Source organism: Zonotrichia leucophrys, chromosome 4 (genome assembly GCF_028769735.1).
Source record: "Zonotrichia leucophrys gambelii isolate GWCS_2022_RI chromosome 4, RI_Zleu_2.0, whole genome shotgun sequence".
Lineage (NCBI taxonomy): Eukaryota > Metazoa > Chordata > Aves > Passeriformes > Passerellidae > Zonotrichia > Zonotrichia leucophrys.
In genome coordinates, this window is record NC_088173.1 from 65,356,506 (window position 1) to 65,378,596 (window position 22,091).

General features: G+C 39.6%; 1 protein-coding gene across 1 annotated transcript in view; it reads right to left on the bottom strand.

The window, feature by feature from the left end:
* UVSSA (UV stimulated scaffold protein A) overlaps positions 1-22,091 on the bottom strand; it is a 47,609-nt gene that overhangs the window by 20,610 nt on the left and 4,908 nt on the right. The window contains exons 4-7 of the mRNA XM_064711957.1: positions 21,143-21,580; positions 19,557-19,666; positions 18,851-18,979; positions 5,143-5,257 (exon numbers count right to left, since the gene is read on the bottom strand). Coding sequence (XP_064568027.1) covers positions 5,143-5,257; positions 18,851-18,979; positions 19,557-19,666; positions 21,143-21,580 — 792 coding nt within the window. The remainder of the gene's footprint in view (positions 1-5,142; positions 5,258-18,850; positions 18,980-19,556; positions 19,667-21,142; positions 21,581-22,091) is intronic.

The following is a 22,091-nucleotide window of genomic DNA, read 5'->3' on the forward strand; positions in this document are numbered from 1 at the left end:
ACTGCTGTGGCAAACTACTTGAAAGTGTACTAGCATCTTGTGCAGTGAGTATTAATTTCCAAGAACTTTAGTAGAAATCAAGTATATCTCATAACCTGTTAGATTTTTTGGGAATTTTTTATTTACATAGAAGAACCTCTCCTGAGAATGAGGAGAGTTTCCATGACCAGCTGATCAGGGTGCACCAGAAGTATCTACAGTCAATACGTCTCCTTGGATGGTGAAGTATTTTGTTGGAAGGGATAATCAGCTTTTTTCATAGATGTGACAAGTTAATCTTTATTCCAAATACTGCATTACAAACAGTTTTACTCATTTATTGCCCTAAGTGTGGCAAGGTCTCTGCAGGTTCAAGCTGTGCTAAAGGAGCTTCAGGTTGGATGTTAGGAAAAATTTCTTCACTGAAAAGAGCAGTTAAACAATGGAAGAGCTCCCTGGGGAAGCACTGGAGTCACCATCCTTGAAGCATTCAAAACACGAGTAGATTTGTGGTTTAGTGGGCATGGCAGTACTCAAAGGCTGTACTTGGTGATTTTAGAGGTTTTTCCAATCTTAAAGATGATTCTGTGATTCCATACACGACTTGTGCATATACAGGTATATCAAAACACATTCATATAAAGAGGCAATCTCGTTTGTAAATGTATAATTAAATACTTCTAGAGTTTTATATCCCAAGAGAAATGGAGACCACACATGCATTTGATTACAGAAATTCTGGTCTGGGGTTTTAACTTCAATGCTGAATATCAGTATTCAATGCATTTATGATAAATCAACAAAAGCTATTTACATCATGTAACAACTACATCTTTTCTACTGAATTCTTTTTTAAAGGATTTATAGTATTATTAATAGAAAACTTATTCTAGATACTAGACTTGTCAGGCTGAGAAACACAACTGTGTTACCTGCATTTTCCAAATTTAGGAAAAGGAACCTGAATTTCAAAGAGGTAAATAAGTAATTCTGCCTAACACCCCCTCTGTAAAGCCTGATATGCTTTTTCCCTTTAGAGAAGTCAGGTAAAAGCCTTATTTAGCTTAGACAGTGTAATTCTGAGTCTCAAATTCAGCCCCTGACAATGGTGCTTTACACACTCCGGAGTTTGCACGTTTGTTTCTGCTGAGGTCTCCACTGGGCTGTTTCTCCACATAAAACTGCTCTCCACATCCTCACATGCAGGGACAATTCCCTCAGAAGTTCCTGAAGTATGAAGACCAGACAAATCAAACCTGACTGAAAAGCTGGACCCAGACAAACTGAGAACTCACTGCAGTAAGGAAGGAAAATGCTTAGGTGTAGTTTTTAATTTCCATCTAGCCAGCACAGGTGTGCCTGTTCAAGGATTCAACAGCAGCCACTTAACACACAGAGAAGTATGACTGAGATGCCATCAGATTAGGAAAGGCAGTCTGGGGACACCTAACCCAGAAAAAGCACATCATATTGTGAGGAAGAGAGGGAAGAATTTCAGAAATGGACAGAAGTAACTCTTGAGAACTGTAGCTTTGATTCCCATACGAAAGAAATCTCAAGCAGACTCCAAGATGCAATGTGAACCTGTAAAATAGCTATCAGTGACCTAAAGACATTCAGCTTAAGGCTCAAATATAAGAGAAATAATCTTATTAACCAGAGTAGAAATAAAGGTTTGTGACTGCACAGTCATTCCTAATATAACTTTGGATAAAGATGAACCTTGATAAGCAGCAGACTGCTTCCACGCTGACAGTCCCAAGTCAGATGGGTTCCTCTATCACCTGTAAAACAGCACTAGGACTCCCCTGTCCCCACAGCACTATTGCATGGGAAAGTAATGCTTGCAATGAGACAGACAAGAACTGCCAGCTGAAGTGGTGCTTTGGACTAGAGCTGAGAACTGCTCCATTTTTATGTGGGAAAGCACATCCCTCATAAGAGATCACTTCCCAGGTGGGTCAGAGCTCAGCTGCAAGCCAGGCCAAGGCCAGCAAGGGCAGGAAGGAATCTCTCATTCTTTGGCATCAGCCCAAAATTCTGTTCTATGGGACAAGAGCAGTGTCAGGGCTGCACAGTTCCATCCTTACCTCATCCACCCTAAGGCTTTACACCAATGGAACCAACAGCTGACCAGCAAAGGCTGGAATGTGGAGAATCTCCTGTGGAAAGAAGATTTTATTTCCCCCCAAAGTTTTCCTTTAAATGAATAATGGCTCCATTTTCCAGGGCTGAGCAATGCCAGCCATACAAGGGCAGGTCACTCATCAGTGCTATCAGCAACATCAGTGCCCAGTGGTGAGATCTGAGCACCTGTATGAAAATGATTTCCAGGGGTGTTTCTTTTTCAGCCAAATATTCCTCTCTAGCACCACAGTGTATCTGAAATGACCCTGTGGTCCCACAGGAGAGCTGGCCTCTTGTCAGCCGCAGACATCAGATGCAAGTGTAAATAAGGATTATACAAATGGGAGGTCATTAAAATTCTGGTAATGCTAATTTGGCATGACACCTCTAATGGGTTATATCTTCACACTTCAATTATCTAATCACCTAAATTCTTTTAACAAATTTACATTTCATTTTATACATCAAGACTCAAATTGACTTGTTCAATTCTACCTCACCCAAACTGCACCCATTCAATTTCTCTATTTAATATCATCACCAATTTTGAGACTGTAGTTATTAACCACATAAACACACAGATGATACAACTGCATGTGTCTATGTACTTATGCACAGAACTTGTCTTCATAAATTTTCATTTTTAACAAGTTTTTCAGTTCTCAGGAGAAGCCCAACATTTACCTTGTTGGTAGAATACATCTTTGTGAGAGAAGTGAAAGGAAATAAAGTGACATTTAAATCAATAATTTACATGTCACATTTCAATCCATTTCCACAGTCATGTTTTACAGCTTTGTTTTCTGGTTTTCTGTATTAAGTAAACCTGGCTTGTTCAGGAAAAGTAACAACAAAAGGAAAAATAGCTTTTAACCATTCACACTTTCCACATAACACTGGGATTTTATTTTATGTGGGAGGTTTAATGTTCCAGTTAGAACATTCCACTCATGCAGACTTTCATTTTCTAAGCTGTGATTTTCAGGAATTCTGAGTTATTTTCAGACCATTTTCTAAACTGGGAACTAACATAATAGCTTTAAATGGCAGTAAGTAAAGCTGAATGTCTTCAGAAGCATCAGGAATGATTACTTTCTTTCAAAATGTTATTTTTTAATGAACACATCAGATAAAGAACACCTAAGTGTGACCATTAGCTCCTACATAACCACAGGTACACAAAATGAGAGGTTTTGTTTTCTGATTGATTGACTTCTTCACTATGATGTATTTTCCTATCAGCAATAGTTTAAATACAAATTGGGAATTTCTTAATCCATTTTGATTTTTAAAATATCCCTGAGTAGATATCAGGGTTCTTCTTTTATCCTTCCCTATAAGAGGGAATTCAAATAGCAGCTAAGTATTTGTGATACAAAGGGTGGTAAGATGTTTTATTTTGGAAAAATGTGTGTCCATGAGGAAGCTGGGATAAAAGGGAAGAGGTGAATACATTTCACTTCCAGTGGAAGCTGGCAAGTACAAACAGAACTTTTGCATGTTAGAATTACTTAGGCTGCTGCAAAAGATATAATAACAAGTTCCAGGTGGTAGCTGCAGCCTGACTTTTATGAGGTAAACTGCAGAAATGGGAAAAATAAGCATCAACAGGACTGAAAAAGCCACAGCAACAGCACCAGTCTTACACAAATACTCATGGACAAATGCAGGAGCATGACATGCTTAGAAGCCTTTTAACTTAAAGCTTTCTGATGGCAGCTACCCTTCTCCACAATGTACTGAAATCTTGGGAGTCCTCAAATATACTGAGTTACACAGAAGTAAAGCTGCAGATTTACTAACCAAGAGGTACAAAGGACAAGGAGCAAAGCACTGAAGCTGAATTAAGATCAACTTTCTTCAGTAACACCACTCTCAATTTCACAAGAACACAAGTAAGTATAATTTCATTTTAAAATATCTACTTTTACTAAGAATGCAAAATTATAGTTTGTCATCTGGTATGTTCTCTGTGGCTGCAATTCTGCACCTGAAGGCTGAGCTGCATTTAACATCTTCTGACAGCAACAGCTGAACAAAAAGAGCCAGCCTGCAGAGCTCTAGGTTGGTCATTCCATGGGAGGAAGGGGCTGTGCATATCCAGCTGTTATTAATGCAGGTGATGGAACAGCCCCTCAGCCCAGCTCACCAGGCTGGCACCAGCAGCTGTAACATTCAGCTCATTGCAAACCTCACCTGGCCATCCCTTCACTCCCAGCGTGTGCTCTGCACCCCTACAAGCACCCAGGGTGCTGCTCCTGCCTCTGAGCTCCTGAGGAATGGGATGGGATGGGATGGGATGGGATGGGATGGGATGGGATGGGATGGGATGGGATGGGATGGGATGGAATGGGATGGGATGAGCTGTGGAAGATGATGTTGCTCTGCACCCCTACAAGCACACAGGGTGCTGCTCCTGGCTCTGAGCTCCTGAGGAATGGAATGGGATGGAATGGGATGGAATGGGATGGAATGGGATGGAATGGGATGGAATGGGATGGAATGGGATGGAATGAGCTGTGGAAGATGATGTTGCTCTGCACCCCTACAAGCACACAGGGTGCTGCTCCTGGCTCTGAGCTCCTGAGGAATGGAATGGAATGGAATGGGATGGAATGGGATGGAATGGGATGGAATGGAATGGAATGGAATGGAATGGAATGGAATGGAATGGAATGGAATGGAATGGAATGGAATGGAATGGAATGGAATGGAATGGAATGGAATGGAATGAGCTGTGGAACATGATGTTGCTCTGCACCCCTACAAGCACCCAGGGTGCTGCTCCTGCCTCAGAGCTCCTGAGGAAGATGATGGCATGGAATTAGCTGCTCGTCTCAGCTGCTCCTGCCCCTGGAAGTGTTTGTTTATCCAGAGCCAACCACTGCTCTGGTGTCCATGTAATGACTTCCTAGAGCAGGCAGAGATTACCCACCCACACTGCTGATCACTTTATTACCTCAGCATGGCTGTTTATTTGCCTTGGGGCAGCAGTAACACGCAGGGATAAAGCTTGTCACAGCTGGGCAAACTCACCATATTCCTTCCGCAGGTGGTCTGGAATGTGGGGCTCATAACCTTCCTTCTCAGGGACCTCCACAAACTCATCTTCATCCTCATCATCCTCATCATCATCATCCGAGGCTTTCATCTACAGAGATATTTTTGTTGGGGTTATTTTCTCTTTATTTTCATGTGAAGATTGTTTTTCATTTCCTTTCACACTGAAAATATTTTGCAAACATCCTGATAGCCCTACTGAGACTTCTCTATGTCAAAAGTATTTCCCTAATTATGTATTTAATCTTTATCTAAGATCAGGCCTTTGCTTAACATTTTATCTCTAAAGCCATTCTCTATCCTAAGGGCTTCCTTAAAGCCCCTTTTATCCATTAGAACACATGCACTGGGTGAAGTCTGACAAAGTGTGAAGCTATAAAATAAGACCAAAAAATCTTAAAATAACACCAAGATTTTGACTTAATGAGCAAATTACATTCTTAACTCTTCTCATTTGGATGATTTTACTCATTTACCAGCACTCAATCTGTGGCATATTAAATGGTATCACAAATTGTTTAAGAGCTCAAAACCAGAGCAGGCAAACAGGAGGGAAGCTGATGAATGGGCAAGCTAAAAGTGACCCCAATAAGAATATTCAGATCTGTATACTACAGTGGTTCATTGTGTTTCTTCACAACAGCCCTAAGAATAATTTCACACATTTATTTCTTAACTGATTTGGTACATCCCAACCATTTACACCACCAGACAGCACACAGTACTCTGATAAAGACCAACAAAACAGGATTTTCCTAAATGTGCACTTGGTCTGTCTTACAGATTGAAATTAAGGATCTATGAGTAGGTGAAAAAAAAATATGGAGTTCCAATAACCAGGGTAATTCATCCACATAAGTGGCTTCCTATGTACAATTTTAGCTAGCAATTGATGTATATGTGCCATCAAATCTATACTTCTTCTAAGCTTGTTCCATACCTGAAAATGATTTTTATTTCTAAATTGCATATTAGCTAAAAGAATCTGCGTCACCAGGCATGGCCTGTACTATCAGAGCTTTAAAAAGGCAAATGCCAACTAGACTAGAAAAGCAACAACAATGGGGACTTTAAGCTTTATTTCCTTTGCCCATGCTCAGAGTCACCTCATTCCCAACAACACAACTAGCACTTTATTATTGTATGTTAGCCATGTGCTTTTACAAGAAAACAGTAAAAGGTATCCACTAAATCCAACCTCAGCACAGGCTATCACTTCTTCCACTTCACTGCAGCAACCCAACTGACAAGGAATAGCATCATTTTCACTATTTTCAGCTGTGTTCTTTACTTCTATTAGTGCACCTGGCTTCTGTTAATATTCATACCAACTACTCACTGTTACAAGCACCAGAGCATACTGCAGGTTTTGCCTGCAGCAGAATTTCCCCAATCTAATTCACTACTCTAATCTTGTGTCACAGCCGAGTTCCTTTAAATCATACATATACTCTGAAGCCAAAAATCCAGCAGCTAACCTTGGTTTATCAAATCTGGTTAAAAAATTAAAATAAATAATAACTTGAAAAAACCCCAGTATTTCTTTTTGGCCATAATTAATTGTAAACTGGACTGTATTAATTTCTAACAAAGAATGTTAATTGGTATTAATACAAAGATACACATTAACACACAATGAATGGATGGTACAAGTTAGAAGTAAAATTCCACAAGCAGGACATCATCATAATTTTCATGTTCAGGTTCCACTTCTTACCTAGCTATTAAAAAAAGATTTCACCAAGACAAAATTTGTCATAGATGATCTCAGTCTGCAACTTTGTGTCATAATGTACAAACTGACTAACTTTCATATCATAAAAAGGGAAAGTAAATTCAGTGTATTCCCTTTGTTTTGACTCAGTCTGTAAACAAATAAACAGCAACAGGTTTAAGGAACACAGAAATAGTGTCAAACAAGCAAGAGGACAAAACTCAGTCCAGCCTGATAACTTAAGTTCCCAGATTATACCTAAAATAGCAGGGATACAATATCAGTACTTCCTTGCATGTCCTATCTGAGAGACTGGAGGGAAAGCAGAGTACTATCTTTAATTGAAATTTCACCTAATTTGTTCATATCACTGCAGGCACATATCTCTCTGTATGGTAATATTCTAAAATTCAGTGGATCTCACTAATCCTCCACGTGAAAACTGCACTGGAAGCAACTTTGCTGTATTACCTGCATGATCTAAAACTTCAAAGCACGTGAAAAGCCTGGCAGAGAAAAGGCATAATCAGATGCAAATTCACTTTGTTTAGGTACAACCCATGAACTGTGCATTCAAGTACTATAGAAAACATTAATCATAGGAAACTGTAATTTTTGTTATCAGTCTAACACTAATCAAAAGGGAAACCTGTCACTAGCACTGACCTGTGAAACGTCCCAATTATACTCTTCAGAAATGACAGGAGCACTTAACTTCCTCACTGGGTAAATGACGACAATCAATCAACTTTGAATAACAATGAGCCACGGAGCTGAAAATTATTTTTTGTATAGAATCTACCCAGGAATTTATGAAAGGTGAAAAGCAACCCAAGGTTTTAGGGGCATTATGGCTTTCAGCTAGTGCAGCACATATCAAACACTAAACAGAATTTATGTGTTTTAATTTTCTAAAAGGTAGATGTGGACTTGGTGCTACAATGCATAACATATAATGCCAGATTTTAAATATGGGGGTCATTTTCATAAAATATTATGCGTATTGTTCACACCCTTGAATTTCCCTGGAGCCTTCTATGAAATTTAGATTTCCTGAAAAAAAAATTAACTGCTTAGCTAACTATCAGGAATTAAGCCCTCTTTTCCCTTCAAACAGACAAAATCTTTATCTTGATAAAATCCTTAACAAGGTAAATAAGTTATCTTTTTACTTTAAAATATTGAAGTCGTCACTGTTGGAAATTCAAGAAGTTGCACAGTAATAGCAGGTAGTTATATCTCAATTTACTTCATTCCAGTGGGACTCTATCAGAACCATCCCATTTATGTATGTTTGTTCCATTTCCTTGCAAGAGAAAGTGGGAGAGCTCATGGGCAATATTACTAGTTAGAAAAGTATGGGTTTTTTAAAGTTCCAAAAAGCAACTTCTACAGAGGTAGTGGGAAAGCTCAACCCCCTCCTGCCTATGCTTCCACTACAGGAAAACTTTTTCAGTCAATTAAAAAATAAAAATAAACAATCCACCATTAAATTAGAAGATAGAAATATTTCAGACAATAGTTTTAAGTGGCTGATTAAGTAAATTATAATCTTTTTAGGAATGAGGGGTTAGGGCACTTGCAACCATGACAAAGGAGACTAAGATAAAAACAAATGAAATTTCTAGTGTGCCACGGCTGAAGGGAAGTAAAGCACAAGAGCAAGTGATAAATACCACAATGGAAAGCTTTTCTTGTAGTGTACGAGATTAAATACCTCGAAGATAGGTAGTCACAAACTGCTTGTTTCTCAATCACCTGTCAAAGAATGTGAGAAAGAAGCTCCTGGGTTCAAATCCATTCTAATTATCAGGTGATATGAGGAAAGTCTAACACAGTTATCACAGATGGAGGGTGAACAGCCCCTCTCTGTCACTGGGGAATGGCCACCAGGTCCCCACACAGCAGAGGCTGCTCGCACCACCACTGCTCCTCGGGTTCCAAGCAAAGGCAGTTTTCAGCCTGTTAATCTGCTCTGAAATGCTGATATTTATTTCTGTATTTATTTATCTAAGTCATAGAACGATGCATTTGCAAAACTGTGTGTTGGTTGTTGGTTTCTTTAAGATGGTAGGATCACTGACTAGGTAGCTAAAATTCCTGTGAGAAGAAATGGGATTTAGCAAGGCAATTTTCAGAGTGTTGAGCTGGACTTATTTCCATATAAGAATATGGTTTCAAAAAAGACAGAAAACATACATGCATTATTTTCACAGTAATCACTTAGAACATGTTCACAATTTTCCAGATTTTTCACTAAAAACTTAAAATAGTGCTGACTATTCCAACTAGACAAGTGCAATCAAACCATTTCCTCCCTAACTCATTAAAAAAAAAGCAAACTTGAAAAAACAGATGTTTCCTTATTACTCTGCATTATTAAAAAAGCTGGGAAAAGCACTGGATGCCAGTAGAAATGCCATTGTTTCTTTCACTTTGCAGTCGGTGCCCGACAGCCTCCATCTGTTAGTGCAGCTCAGGGCAACCAGAGCCCCAGCACAAGGCCTTGTTCCCCATCCCAACCAGTAATAAATGTAAAAAAGCCTCCACCCACCACACAGCACTTGGCAAGATGTGAAGAAAAGCCCTTGATCCTTTGCCCACTTTTATACAAATTGACTGCTACATTCTGTTAAGAGGATTTAAAAACCTGAGTCTCTGCAATCATAATTAAAGCAAGCAGTAAAATTACTGAAATATACAATGCAATCAGTTTATAGGACTAGATGTACAGCCACTGCTAATTATTTTAGAAAAAGAAGGAAGAGAAAAGATAGCACATGAAGAAGTCACATCTACTCACTAAAACACCACTTGCAAACTACAGCTGGGACCATTAAATAAATTTTGCATGGTCTAATTAACTTGGTTTGCAATCTCAATTACTTTTCACCCAAGAAATCACTTTTGTTCAGTTTTATGCGTGCCTGTTTCCCTTTTCTAAAAAAAAATGATGTAAGGCATCCTCAGACAAGTGAACTCTAAACTTCATTTGTCTTTCAGCAGGCTTGATGGCTATGCATTTAAAAACCCATTCTATCTTATAAACTAAAAATTAAATGTACTCAGCTGTGATGGTCGTCATTGCATCTGCTATTTATATGCTAATACCCTCACTGAAAGATCTTGCAAATTATTCCACCATGCCAATATCTCATGTGCATCTACTCAAAGCCAACTAAATATTTTTCTAGAAGATTTTGGTTGGGGAACCAGAATATTTATTGCTGTAGAACCTAGTTAGAGGAGCAACCTTAAGCACATGCATTTTTTATTCAACCATAACACAAAACATACTTCAGGCATGTTAAAATGAAATTTGGGGATATTCTATGTAAGAAAACAGTGACTGAGGTAAAAATTATCAGTACCAGTAATAGAAACTGAGTAGTCAAACAGTGTATCTTTAATGTAAAGACACATTCCTCCTTTTCCATTCTTTTATATCATCCAACACAGGGTGACATGGAAATAAATGCTGGCATTTGGACAGATTTTAGAACCATGCTTGAGTTCTCTCATGTGCAACACAAGGAAAACACAAACTACTAACAGAGCTGTATTTATAAGAAGCTCCCACACAGCCTCCCTCCCCTTCACTTTGTGATATGAACATAAATTCAAACCCCAGGACTGCAAATTAGATATGTGGTCCAGGCAAAGCACATTTTATGTTCACCCGTAAAAGTATCACCATTCATTCTAGGTGTAGTTGCTCAACACCACATAAGCATCTTGGCCAGGCTGACTTTTATTTAGGAATGCACTTTTCACATTATTTCCTAATTTCCAGGGGTTAGTATAAACGCTTGAAGGGTTCCAGCCCAACACTTTGCCAAAGCACACTGGGGAATGAACATACCTTGCTCCAAATTGCTTTAGCAATACAACAGCTACCTGATGAACCAGATTTTCCCTAAAGCAAGAGTCTGAGAGGATTCTCACAGTCCTGAGGGGCAACCTCAAAAACCAGCTCCAAAGACTCTGCATCTTCATGAATCCTTTCAAAAAAACTGGTACGTCCAAGGGACCCAGTGGACCAGTGTGTGCCTTCAGTTTCAGAGGGCAGAAAATAAAGGCAGTCTAGAAAACTGGTACAGTGGACAAAATTATTACCCCAGGAAGATTCTGCAAGGGAAGTTCAGTATTTCTTCAGCAATAACCACTCAGATGTATTTTCATACCTCACTACTGGAGCTCCTACCATCCACCAAAATGGTGGCTGCATAAATCATCTAAATCCTTAAGCAGGCACATCAAAAAGGCCAAGTTCTCTTGCACAATCCACATTTTTCAGAAAGTATCACATTCAGGGGAGATGCAGCAGTTTTAGTTTAACTAGTGAAGGTTTCCCAAGTCAAATAATAACAGGTAGATACATATCTCAATTGAATAAACCTAATTAATTACAGACAGGTAAAAAATTATTCTATGCAAGATACACGTAACCTTACATGTATTTCTGATTGTGGATTTCAGGTACAAGACATTATAGATGTGAACAGATTTACTTTCATATTGCTCATCAGCTAAATTTAAATGCATTAATATATGTTTCAAGCCTAAAACTTTTCTTCCTTTTCCATTTTTATAAATACACATTTAGCAATGTACCTCTATGAACCTCACAAAAAAAAAATTCACTTCAATACACAATTCCCCCTTGTGAGGTAGGACGGATAAAAAGCAGGAAGCAAATTTATATCTCCTACTTAGAGAATACACACTGCTCAGTATTCAGAGATGAATCAAGGGAGATGACCCTTGGGCCTGAAAAACTTAAATACTTAACATAAGGGTTAAGCTGATGATGGAGACATCCTCCTTTATTTTCCACTCTATTAGAGGAGCTCCAAATTGCATTGTGCGACCTGCGAATCACACGGGGCCCAGAGGTCGTCACAGTGACAGCCCCAAGAATTCATGGCTGCATCTGCATAACAAGATATTTTTAATAACTTCATAGCAGTGGCAGGCTGCATGGCCAGGGCAAAGCATAGAACACACACAGGAACACTCAGCTCCTGGGAAGAGACAAAATCCACCAAACCCATCACCCAGCTATCAGACTGCTGTTCTGAGGGCTAATTTTACAGTTTTGTTTTATATCAGTCCTACATGCTAATAAAACTTAAAAAACAGAAAGCTCTTTTAGCTGAAAAGTGATCATTTAACAGAAATAATAAGAGCATGACAAACATGACAATAAAAATAACAGCAATTAAAATAGGAAGGAGGGAGAAGGAGCATTAAGTATCTGTATGACCCATTTACTAGTCTGTGTTTACTTTTACAGTTATGGTTGACCTGGCTTTTTTGATAAATATTACCTAGACAAAATACCCCAAACCATTTAAATGTTGCCTGGGCTACCAATTTGATCACATAACTATTAATAAATTTTACTATTTATTCTGACCACATTACATGCTAACAATGTATAAATCTGGTAAAGAACATCTTTAGGAATAATGCTGCTGTAGTTATCAAATATTCCTATATTTTTCTATAGAAAACATATTAACAATCAACATCAAGTTATCATTTAAACCTTAAAATTAAATGCTTCCAGTTTCCATAGGGCAACTTCTTGGTAAGAGCTGGAGTTTTTGTTAAAAAGCAGCACCTGGGGAAAAGATTTCTCTACAAAGGTGTCTCTCTTGCTGCATGGTCTGAGCATGTTTTAGTAAATGTGGTTTCAGTTGTTTCTAACCCCCAGAAACAACTCTCTAAAATGAGCAAGAGAAAAACTGTAAGGATGTAACTACAGGAAGCTGTTACAGAGAGCTGTCACCAGGACTGGATTCTCTACAGCTACAGAAGCAGAAAAAGAAATCTAAAATTCAAGTGCTGCTCCTTTTTTTTTTCCTAAAGCAGGCACTAGCTTAACAAAAAGACAGACTTGAAAAGAGCTGGTTATAAAGCTACAAAATTATTAGGTAGAAATAACTCATTTGAATTGCTAAAATGCCAAACTGAAGACATGGGGAAAAAAAATCAGCAAGTGTTGTAACAAGTAATTGGCAGAACTCTTGGCTTAGTTTATACCATATTAAAATTTCAAGCTTTTAACGTATTTTGGGACTAAATAATTCCCAGCAAATATTTAAACTGTAAATTTGTAATAATTTTCTCATATTAATCTTTCTGAAAAAAATCTTCCTTGTATTATAGTGAGGTTTGAGTATCAGGTTCTGGACAACACAAGGACAGGCTCCTCCAAATCTAATTATTAATGGCATTATTGAGTTCAACCAGATGTTTCACATGGATAAAATTAAGTACACGAATAAATCAAGATCCAAGCACATGCTCAGATTTGACAGAAGATAAGGAAAGGTGAAACAAAAAGTAATGAATACAGTTAATGAAAAACTATATATCCCTGGTAGTTAATGTAACCTGAAATTTAAAATTCAAAGTGTACCAGGTCTGTTAAATGATCCCTCTGCTGACAGGCACGTGAATGGGATGTTTCTCACATCATCTCTGCCTAAGTTTTAGGCAGCCTCAGTACTAAACCTTCCACAGCTTCCCAAAGTAATCACATAAAACATAAGCATACTTAGAGTGTACAAAATCCAGCTAATGAGCTACATTTCTATTAACAATGTCAGGATGTCAAGTATTACCCTAGTGGGTAATTCTTTATGGAGAGCATGTAAGTGAAAGGTGGCGTGCATGTTTTAAAATACAGAACATACTCATCCTCTCTAAAACTGCAAGATCATTTGCATCTAATCAGCAGCAAATCAGACATTAAACAAGAAAAAATTAAATTCAAGTATTATAAGAAAATGAAGAAGACATTGAGAAACAAATCTATTTCTAACCAGCAAAACAAAATAATTTAAGAACAATTTGATCATAAGTTATTCTTGCAAAAGAAAGTCTGGAAACAGTAGTGTCCATTTAAACACCAATCTAAGGCAATAATTACAACTGTACTTTTACAATAATTCATAGAAATCTCTCTGGTGTTGCTGTCATAGTAAGTTTACCTGGAAACACAGACTGAGCAGATGGCTGGCTCTGGATCAAGGTGGCACAGAGAAAATTGTGGAGCATGCAGTTTGCACTCCCTCTGCTGGGCACTGGAATTATCCTGAGCAGGCACTCAGAGAAGGAATGTTCCTGTCTGAGCACCGTGCTACCGTCAAATAAAAGCCTTTTACAGCTCCCACCCTCTTCACCCGGATCCAGCCAAAACCCAGATTCACAGAAAAATGAGTATCAAAACCCTCACAATGTTTACACCCCCAAAATGCACTTCCTGTCAGAAACCTGACACCCCAAACAAGGATTTAACTACAGTGAACATAACCCATGTAAGCACACAAAAACTCATTTCCCTTTGACCAATACAGGTCATAGTATACAGTACAGTCTGTGATTTTTTTTTTGTCCACCCTCCACCCATTTGAAAAAGTAACAGCTTGTAAAAGATGCCTTGACTTCTGATCTGCTGGGGGCACAGCAGTGGGCATGGGGAATGTGTGGACTGGGCAACTGGGATGGATTTATAATTATAAAATCTGCTTCAAGGGATTTGTTTCTATCAGTTAAAGGATAACCTTTGTTCTCCTGAGAGGCCAGCACAGAACACAGGCTGCTCCTGCTGGCAGGGTGTAAGTGTCACACAGAAATGATGGCCCTTCTTGTAATTAAGACTCTCTGATGGTTCGTGTTCTTCACTCTCATGGAGGAGAAAAGTAAAAGTGGTTATAGCTCGTGTCACTATAAACAATTTAAGTCAAAATGTCTCACTGTATAAAGTTCTGTGCTTTCCTTCAAGAGACTTTGTATAAGGGAAGTTCCCCAAATCTCCAAGAAGTCCACCTGTGGTTTGAAAAGCAGTTTGACATTTTCATTTTTCAGTAAAGCTAAAAAAGAACTTCAGAGAAAGTAACTTGTGCTAATTGTCTAACAGGCTTAGATTGCCAAAAGCTCCTGCCTTGGAGGCTTGTGCTCTGTGATATGGAAAATGAAATGAGAAACAATGGGAAGCATGGATGTAATAATAAGGATTTCCAAAAGCACACACCTTGTGAACCAAGCAAATATTTCTTCTGTGGAATCAGGCCACGTAACCACCAATTTCTTGCTCTCAGTGTAATTTACATCAAGCTACACTGCTGGTATATTCATATTAAACTGCAGCATCAAGAATTACTCCAGATATATACAATTATTTCAATTTCAGCCATATCCATGAGTAAGTGATCAGCTAAAAGAGAGTAGCAATGACATATGGCAATGGTAAGGCACTCCAGGACCTTCCCTCTTTGAAGTGGCAATTTAAATCTCTGTGGGATTGAGAGTTACAGTGGAGCTCACAGTAATAAATCTCCAGTTTCACTGTCTCTCAATAAACCCTTCCCTTTATCAACTTTCTTGATCTCAGTTTGAGGATGGGTAAAGCCTTTACTCCCTCTGTTCCCAGACAGAACAGAAAAAAAAGCAGACTAGAACAGATGAAAAGGGGGGAAATCAGTGACCACAGAAACCTGGAGACTGAGCATGAAGAAAAGGCAAAAAGTGCCAGGAGAATGGGCAAGGCCAAGTCCCCAGCCAAGCTGCCAAGTCCCTGTCACTCTGTTTTATATTTGCTAATTAAATAAAACCCCTCTATCCCTGAACGAATGGCTTGCTGTGGTGCAGGATCATAATGACAGTTGAAATAGCAAGTGCACAAACAATTCACCTTTACATTCCCCAGTTAGGGACACAGCCACCTCAGAGTGCAGAACTGCCATCCACCTTTACACTGTCCATTTAGGGACACAGCCACCTCAGAGTGCAGAACTGCCATCCACCTTTACATTCCCAGTTAGGGACACAGCCACCTCAGAGTGCAGAACTCCCATCCCTTTAACTGTCCAGTTAGGACACACCACTCATTGCAGAACTGCCATCCCCCTTACACTGTCCAGTTAGGGACACAGCCACCTCAGAGTGCAGAACTGCCATTCACCTTTACACTGTCCAGTGAGGGACACAGCCACCTCAGAGTGCAGAACTGCCATCCACCTTTACACTGTCCAGTGAGGGACACAGCCACCTCAGAGTGCAGAACTGCCATCCACCTTTACATTGTGCATTTAGGGACACAGCCACCTCAGAGTGCAGAACTGCCATTCACCTTTACACTGTCCAGTTAGGGACACAGCCACCTCAGAGTGCAGAACTGCCATCCACCTTTCCATTCCCCAGTTAGGGACACAGCCACCTCAGAGTGCAGAACTGCCATCCACCTTTACATTCCTCAGTTAGGGACACAGCCACCTCAGAGTGCAGAACTGCCATCCACCTTTACACTGTCCAGTTAGGGACACAGCCACCTCAGAGTGCAGAACTGCCATCCACCTTTACATTGTCCAGTTAGGGACACAGCCACCTCAGAGTGCAGAACTGCCATCCACCTTTACACTGTCCAGTTAGGGACACAGCCACCTCAGAGTGCAGAACTGCCATCCACCTTTACATCCCCCAGTTAGGGACACAGCCACCTCAGAGTGCAGAACTGCCATCCACCTTTACATTGTGCATTTAGGGACACAGCCACCTCAGAGTGCAGAACTGCCATCCACCTTTACATTCCCCAGTTAGGGACAGAGCCACCTCAGAGTGCAGAACTGCCATTCACCTTTACATTGTGCATTTAGGGACACAGCCACCTCAGAGTGCAGAACTGCCATCCACCTTTACATTCCCCAGTTAGGGACACAGCCACCTCAGAGTGCAGAACTGCCATCCACCTTTACACTGTCCAGTTAGGGACACAGCCACCTCAGAGTGCAGATCTGCCATCCACCTTTCTGTCCAGTTAGGGACACAGCCACCTCAGAGTGCAGAACTGCCATCCACCTTTACACTGTCCAGTTAGGGACACAGCCACCTCAGAGTGCAGAACTGCCATCCACCTTTACACTGTCCAGTTAGGGACACAGCCACCTCAGAGTGCAGAACTGCCATCCACCTTTACATTGTCCAGTTAGGGACACAGCCACCTCAGAGTGCAGAACTGCCATCCTCTCCAAACAGAGATGGCACAGACCACCCCCAAACCCATCCACAAGGGGCCCTGTGCACTCAGCCACTGATTCCCACCGTCCCCTCTGCTCACTGAGCCTCATCTCCAGCTCTGCTCAGCCCCACACATGAGCAGGTCCAGCACTTGTGGTCCCCATGTGCCACCAAATCCCCTCTGGAAGGACAGGGGGCTGGGAGCCAGGGCTGTGCAGGACAGCCAGGCTGCCACTACTGCTTCTCTTGGCTTCAGAGACACAGAGACAGCAAAAGGGGCATGACAGGGGCTCCAAGGACACAAAGCCACACACCTAACACAGGCAGCAGTGCTCTAGTGAAGAGATTTGACAGATGGGGATTCAATAATGGCCTGAGAGATTCTGTTTATTTTGTTCTACTAGACTCCCAATTTGCCATGTTTTTATGTTTCAATAAAGTCATCTGACACATGAATAAAATATAATTTATGCAGTTTGCTTCTGCTGTACAAAGCTCTCTGTGTTCAGGTTATAAATTTAAAATAGCTCAGCACTAACACTAAATTTAGTTATTTTCCACTGGAGAGAAACCCTAGGAATATTCATCTATTGTTTTCAATGCTTAAGTTAACTCAGTTTGCATTGCTTCATTTTGAAAGCATTGTGAGCATTATGTGCTTCCTATCTTTTTGTCCTTTTAACAATGGAATTTACTAGCTTTCAAATTAATAAAGTTATTAGTTCTAAAGATGCTATAGAAGCATACAGACAGCACTGGTCACTCTAACTGGTAACAATACCACTGTTAACAGACACACATCCCATTCACACACACACACATGAAAAACAAGGCTTGAATGTCTTTTACATCTTACAAGAAATATAGCAACCAATATTCCATGCAGAGGTGCAGCAAATGAAGTCCTGTCAAGCAAATGGCAGGAATGACAGCAGATGTCTGGATTCCTTCATAGCTGGTTGCATAAAGGTAGCACACATATTTCACTGGAGACAAAAGCCTCTGACAAGACAGTCTCTCAGTACTTTTCATTCAGAGTTGGCATTTTTGACTGGTGTGGCACATCAGGAGGTGTTAGGATGATGAACCAGATTAATCTTGATTTAGCTTCATTTGTACAATGAAGGCAAAGCCTACAACACTCAGTCATGGCTAAATGAGGCTACACAGTTTAGCTCAAGGAGTTATGTCCAGATCAAATCCTTACAATCCAGTAAATCCAAGCCAGACTCTAGTCTGGACTCTGACCCAAACACTCATTTTCATGTCAAACTATGCAGTTATTTCATTTCACCACAGCCAACAGAAATTAGTATCATGCAGCTCTGATTTTTGTCTATGTAAACAAGCCATAAACTCCTTTTAGGATCTAAATAATGAATTTGATCTTTCAGCTTCTGTTTACGCACAAAGTCTACCAATTTCACAGGAACTGTCATAGCAGTTAATCTCTGTGAAATAAGTTTGATGCTCTAAACTTTCCTATCATAACCTTAATCACATTACATGTTTAGTACAGAGTAAATGCTACAAAGCAGAAAAACTACTTTCCTGAACTGAATCTCAGAGTTCAGCAAATTGTGAAAGAACATGAGCCTTACAGTGTCTATAGAGAAATATGCACAAAAGAAGCTGAGAATTTAACAGTGTTACACGTAAAGCAACTAAGAGTAAATAAAATCTGCACTTACCCACTTCTCTATCCTAAACAACAACAGGGATGCCTTAAACAGTTTTGGTCTAATAACCAGGCCCCTGGAATATCATACAGGTGTTTACTGCTCCTTGAGGGAAGCTAGAATCAGCTGAATTAATGCACTTTACAATAAAACCTGTGTTGAAAAGTTTCCCAGGTTAGGGCTTAAGAGAAAGAGCAATTTTCTGTATACAAGCTAAACTTTACCAATGGTCCTCTCTAGTAAAACAGAATTTTAAGAAACTCACCACTTTTTTTGTTCTTGCTTTAAAGGAAATGTCCATTTCCTTGTATTTCTTCATAGCAGTCTCCATTTTATTCTTGATTTCAATGGCACGTCTTAGCTGATCATCATTGACTCCTGCTCTGGTAAGCAGCTGCAGGCCAAGAAAACAACATCCTTATTCTCTTCTAGAAATCTGAGCCAAAAAATATTTCCAGTTTTCCCTCATAATTAATGAAACACAAATGTCACAAATTCCTTTGTTGTACAAGTGAAGCCAATTCATTTTCTACCTAAAAAACTATCAGCAACTAGTGAAGCTAAAGAATGAACAGCTATTACAAACATCTTCTGGAAGTGCCCTCCAGTAGGCCAAATTCCACTCAGGAGGCTCCATGATGCACTGTTAGCCTGATAGAGGGCTGTCTAACAAAAATAAGCTGTGTTTTACTTTAAGACTTTGCAAAGAAGCCAAGTTTTATTTATCTTAAAAAAATAAAAAAAAGAATTGCCTATAGGTACCACACCCAAGGCTGAGAGCTACCCAACAAGCTCCTGCAGTGTCCTTTAGTCCACCCTTACTGAAATGGAAATCTTCTCTAATTGTTCCTGTTTCTTCAACCTTCATTTCCTTTTGGTTCACTCTCCCTCAAGCTTTACTGTGCCCCAGCCCTTGTTTCACCATCTTTTTATTTAAAAATGAAGAAAAAAGAATTCTCTCTTTATCCCACCTGAATCCAGGACTGCACAGAAGGCCAGAACTTATTTCTGAGAAGTTTGTGAGCATCCATGACACTGTTTATGATGGCAGTATTATCTTCATTCTCTTGCACTTTTATATCTGCTCAAAACAAGGAAAAAGAGTTAGTGCATGACATTTATGGTATCTTCACTACAGGAGCTAAAGAAGGCAAATTACTCTTTCTAAGGCATTTGATCACTTCAGGGGGAGTTACAAACATCAGAATGCTTCTCTGCTCAGTATTAATTATTCTATTACTATCCATACACTCAAAAAATCTGAGGAAAATATGAAAAGTGTTCAGTCCAACATGCCAGAAAGAGTTGTTACCCATCATCAGCAAGGAATGACCAAATAAATCACAGATAGGTTCAGTCTTACTATTTTCATTACATCTTGTCCCACGTTCAAATGAACTGGGTCTTACTGTACCAATTTATTCATATTCAATACAAAATAATCTCTACCCTGGTAGTAACAGGGACTTGATTGTAAAGAGGCCAAGTATGCCATTATGCAAGTGAAAGTTATACTTTTCACCCATTGTTGTCAGCAAACAGAGAAGCAGATATCACCCTTACTGTCTGCACATGGAACTCCCTTAGGACAGGAATTGTAAGAGATTTCCAAAACAAACCATCCTGATTTTTCTACAGGTAACTCACACTAGCAAAGTTATACAAAAATGGTGTAATCACTTGCTAGCAAAACTACTTACTTTCTTGCAAGGAAAAAGTTTCAGAAACACCCAATTGTAAGATTTTTAAACTAGCAGCTTATTCCCCAGCTACAGAGAGAAAGAGGTGAATAGCAAAGAGGAAGAAAGTTGTATTTGATAAACAGATTGTTTTTAAACACAAAATACTCACTATAGATACTATGAAGTGCTATAATGGGCTTGCAACAACTATTACAAAAGTTCAGTCTTAGAAGGTAATTAATGAAACCTGCTAATCACACACAAGAACACCCAAAATGAAGAACAGTTACTAGAGGAACTAGAAACAGAAAAATAAAAAATAAATTAAAAAAAGAAATCAAAGTTGATAGTGGAACCCTGGAAAAAGTTAAAGATAGAATCTAAAATGTTAGGCTTTGTGCTTTCCCAGATCAACTGCACCTGCGTAAGCAATATGATAAATTATATAATTGTTAGATGTGATGATTGTTTAGTAATTAAATGTAATTATTATATAACCATAAGAAGAATAGTGAGAAACTATGTTGGAAATTCAGAGAGGGGCTAAATTTATGTATACAATAGAACAATATAAGTTTAATAATTAACATGAAAGTTATGTAATGATAGAGTATAAAACATGATCATTTCGGATGTATGGTTGGAGTCAGATTTGGGTTGAATATACCCCGATTCCCAGAGCTCTTAATAAAAAGCACCGCATATAATCCCCCGTGATTCTGTGGTTTTGAACGCTAACAAAGCCATGTCCAGGAATCCCAAAGCAAAATGGTGTCCAGTAACCCCAGCACTTTAGTAAAGAAACAAAACCACAAGCACAGAACACTTCAGAGAAAGGCTGCCTCCAGCTACATGTCAGAAGTTTTTCCAGGTACCTGTGGAGATTTCAAGGTCTAGAGTATATTTATGTGAAATAAGCCCATGGTTCCTAACAAAAGTCTGGTAATCATCATCATCATCATCATCATGGAGATCAGGGCCACTGTATGGAACATCTGAGCGTGTGCCTCCATCCAGCCCTTCTTGCTCAGCCTGCTCGTCTGGCTCCTTGTTCCCAGCAGCTGTACCACACTGGGAAATGGGCAGGATGTCCTTGCTGCAGCAGGGCTGCTCCTCATCCACGCACCCCAGGGAGGATGGGGTCCCTTCCCCCTGGGAGGACGAGGGGCAGGCAGGCCCAGCCTCATTAGCAGGGGTTGGTTTGCTGAGCTCCGCGTCAACCTCGTTCATCCCAAAATTGAGAGGATCTGGCATCAGCAGCTGGAAACAGTTCTCCATCTCTGTCAGTGTGTCAGCAATCTCTTGGGACATTTCTATCAAGACACAATTGTTTTATACAATTGTTAGATACTGTAAAATGTTAAAGTCTCCAGAGCAGACACAGAGGTACAAAGCAGATATGACTGCCAAAGGGGGAAGTCATTTATCCAGCAACAACTGAATCATACAGATCTTCCTCTTCTACAGAAATTGTCCTTATAAAAGTGGCAATCCCTCAGCAGGAAATCTAGAATTTCAGAATCTACATGCCAGACATGTAGAATCAGAGCTCCTCCTTTCCTCAGCCTCTCTAAATTTCACTATGTTAAGATGACTCAAGTGCTTCATAGAATTAGAAGGAAAACAAAGTTAAATGAGATATTCTGAGTGATCTTGGTGGGTATTCATTTTACAGCCATGAATTTCATTGCTGTGTGTAGGAACAGCCATGAATGTATGTTATTGCTCAGAGATGTTACTGATACAAGTTACTTTAGAAAAGTTAAATGTCTTTAAAATTCCACTCTGGTGCATGAAAACATTTCCAGCATGCAGAATAAATGC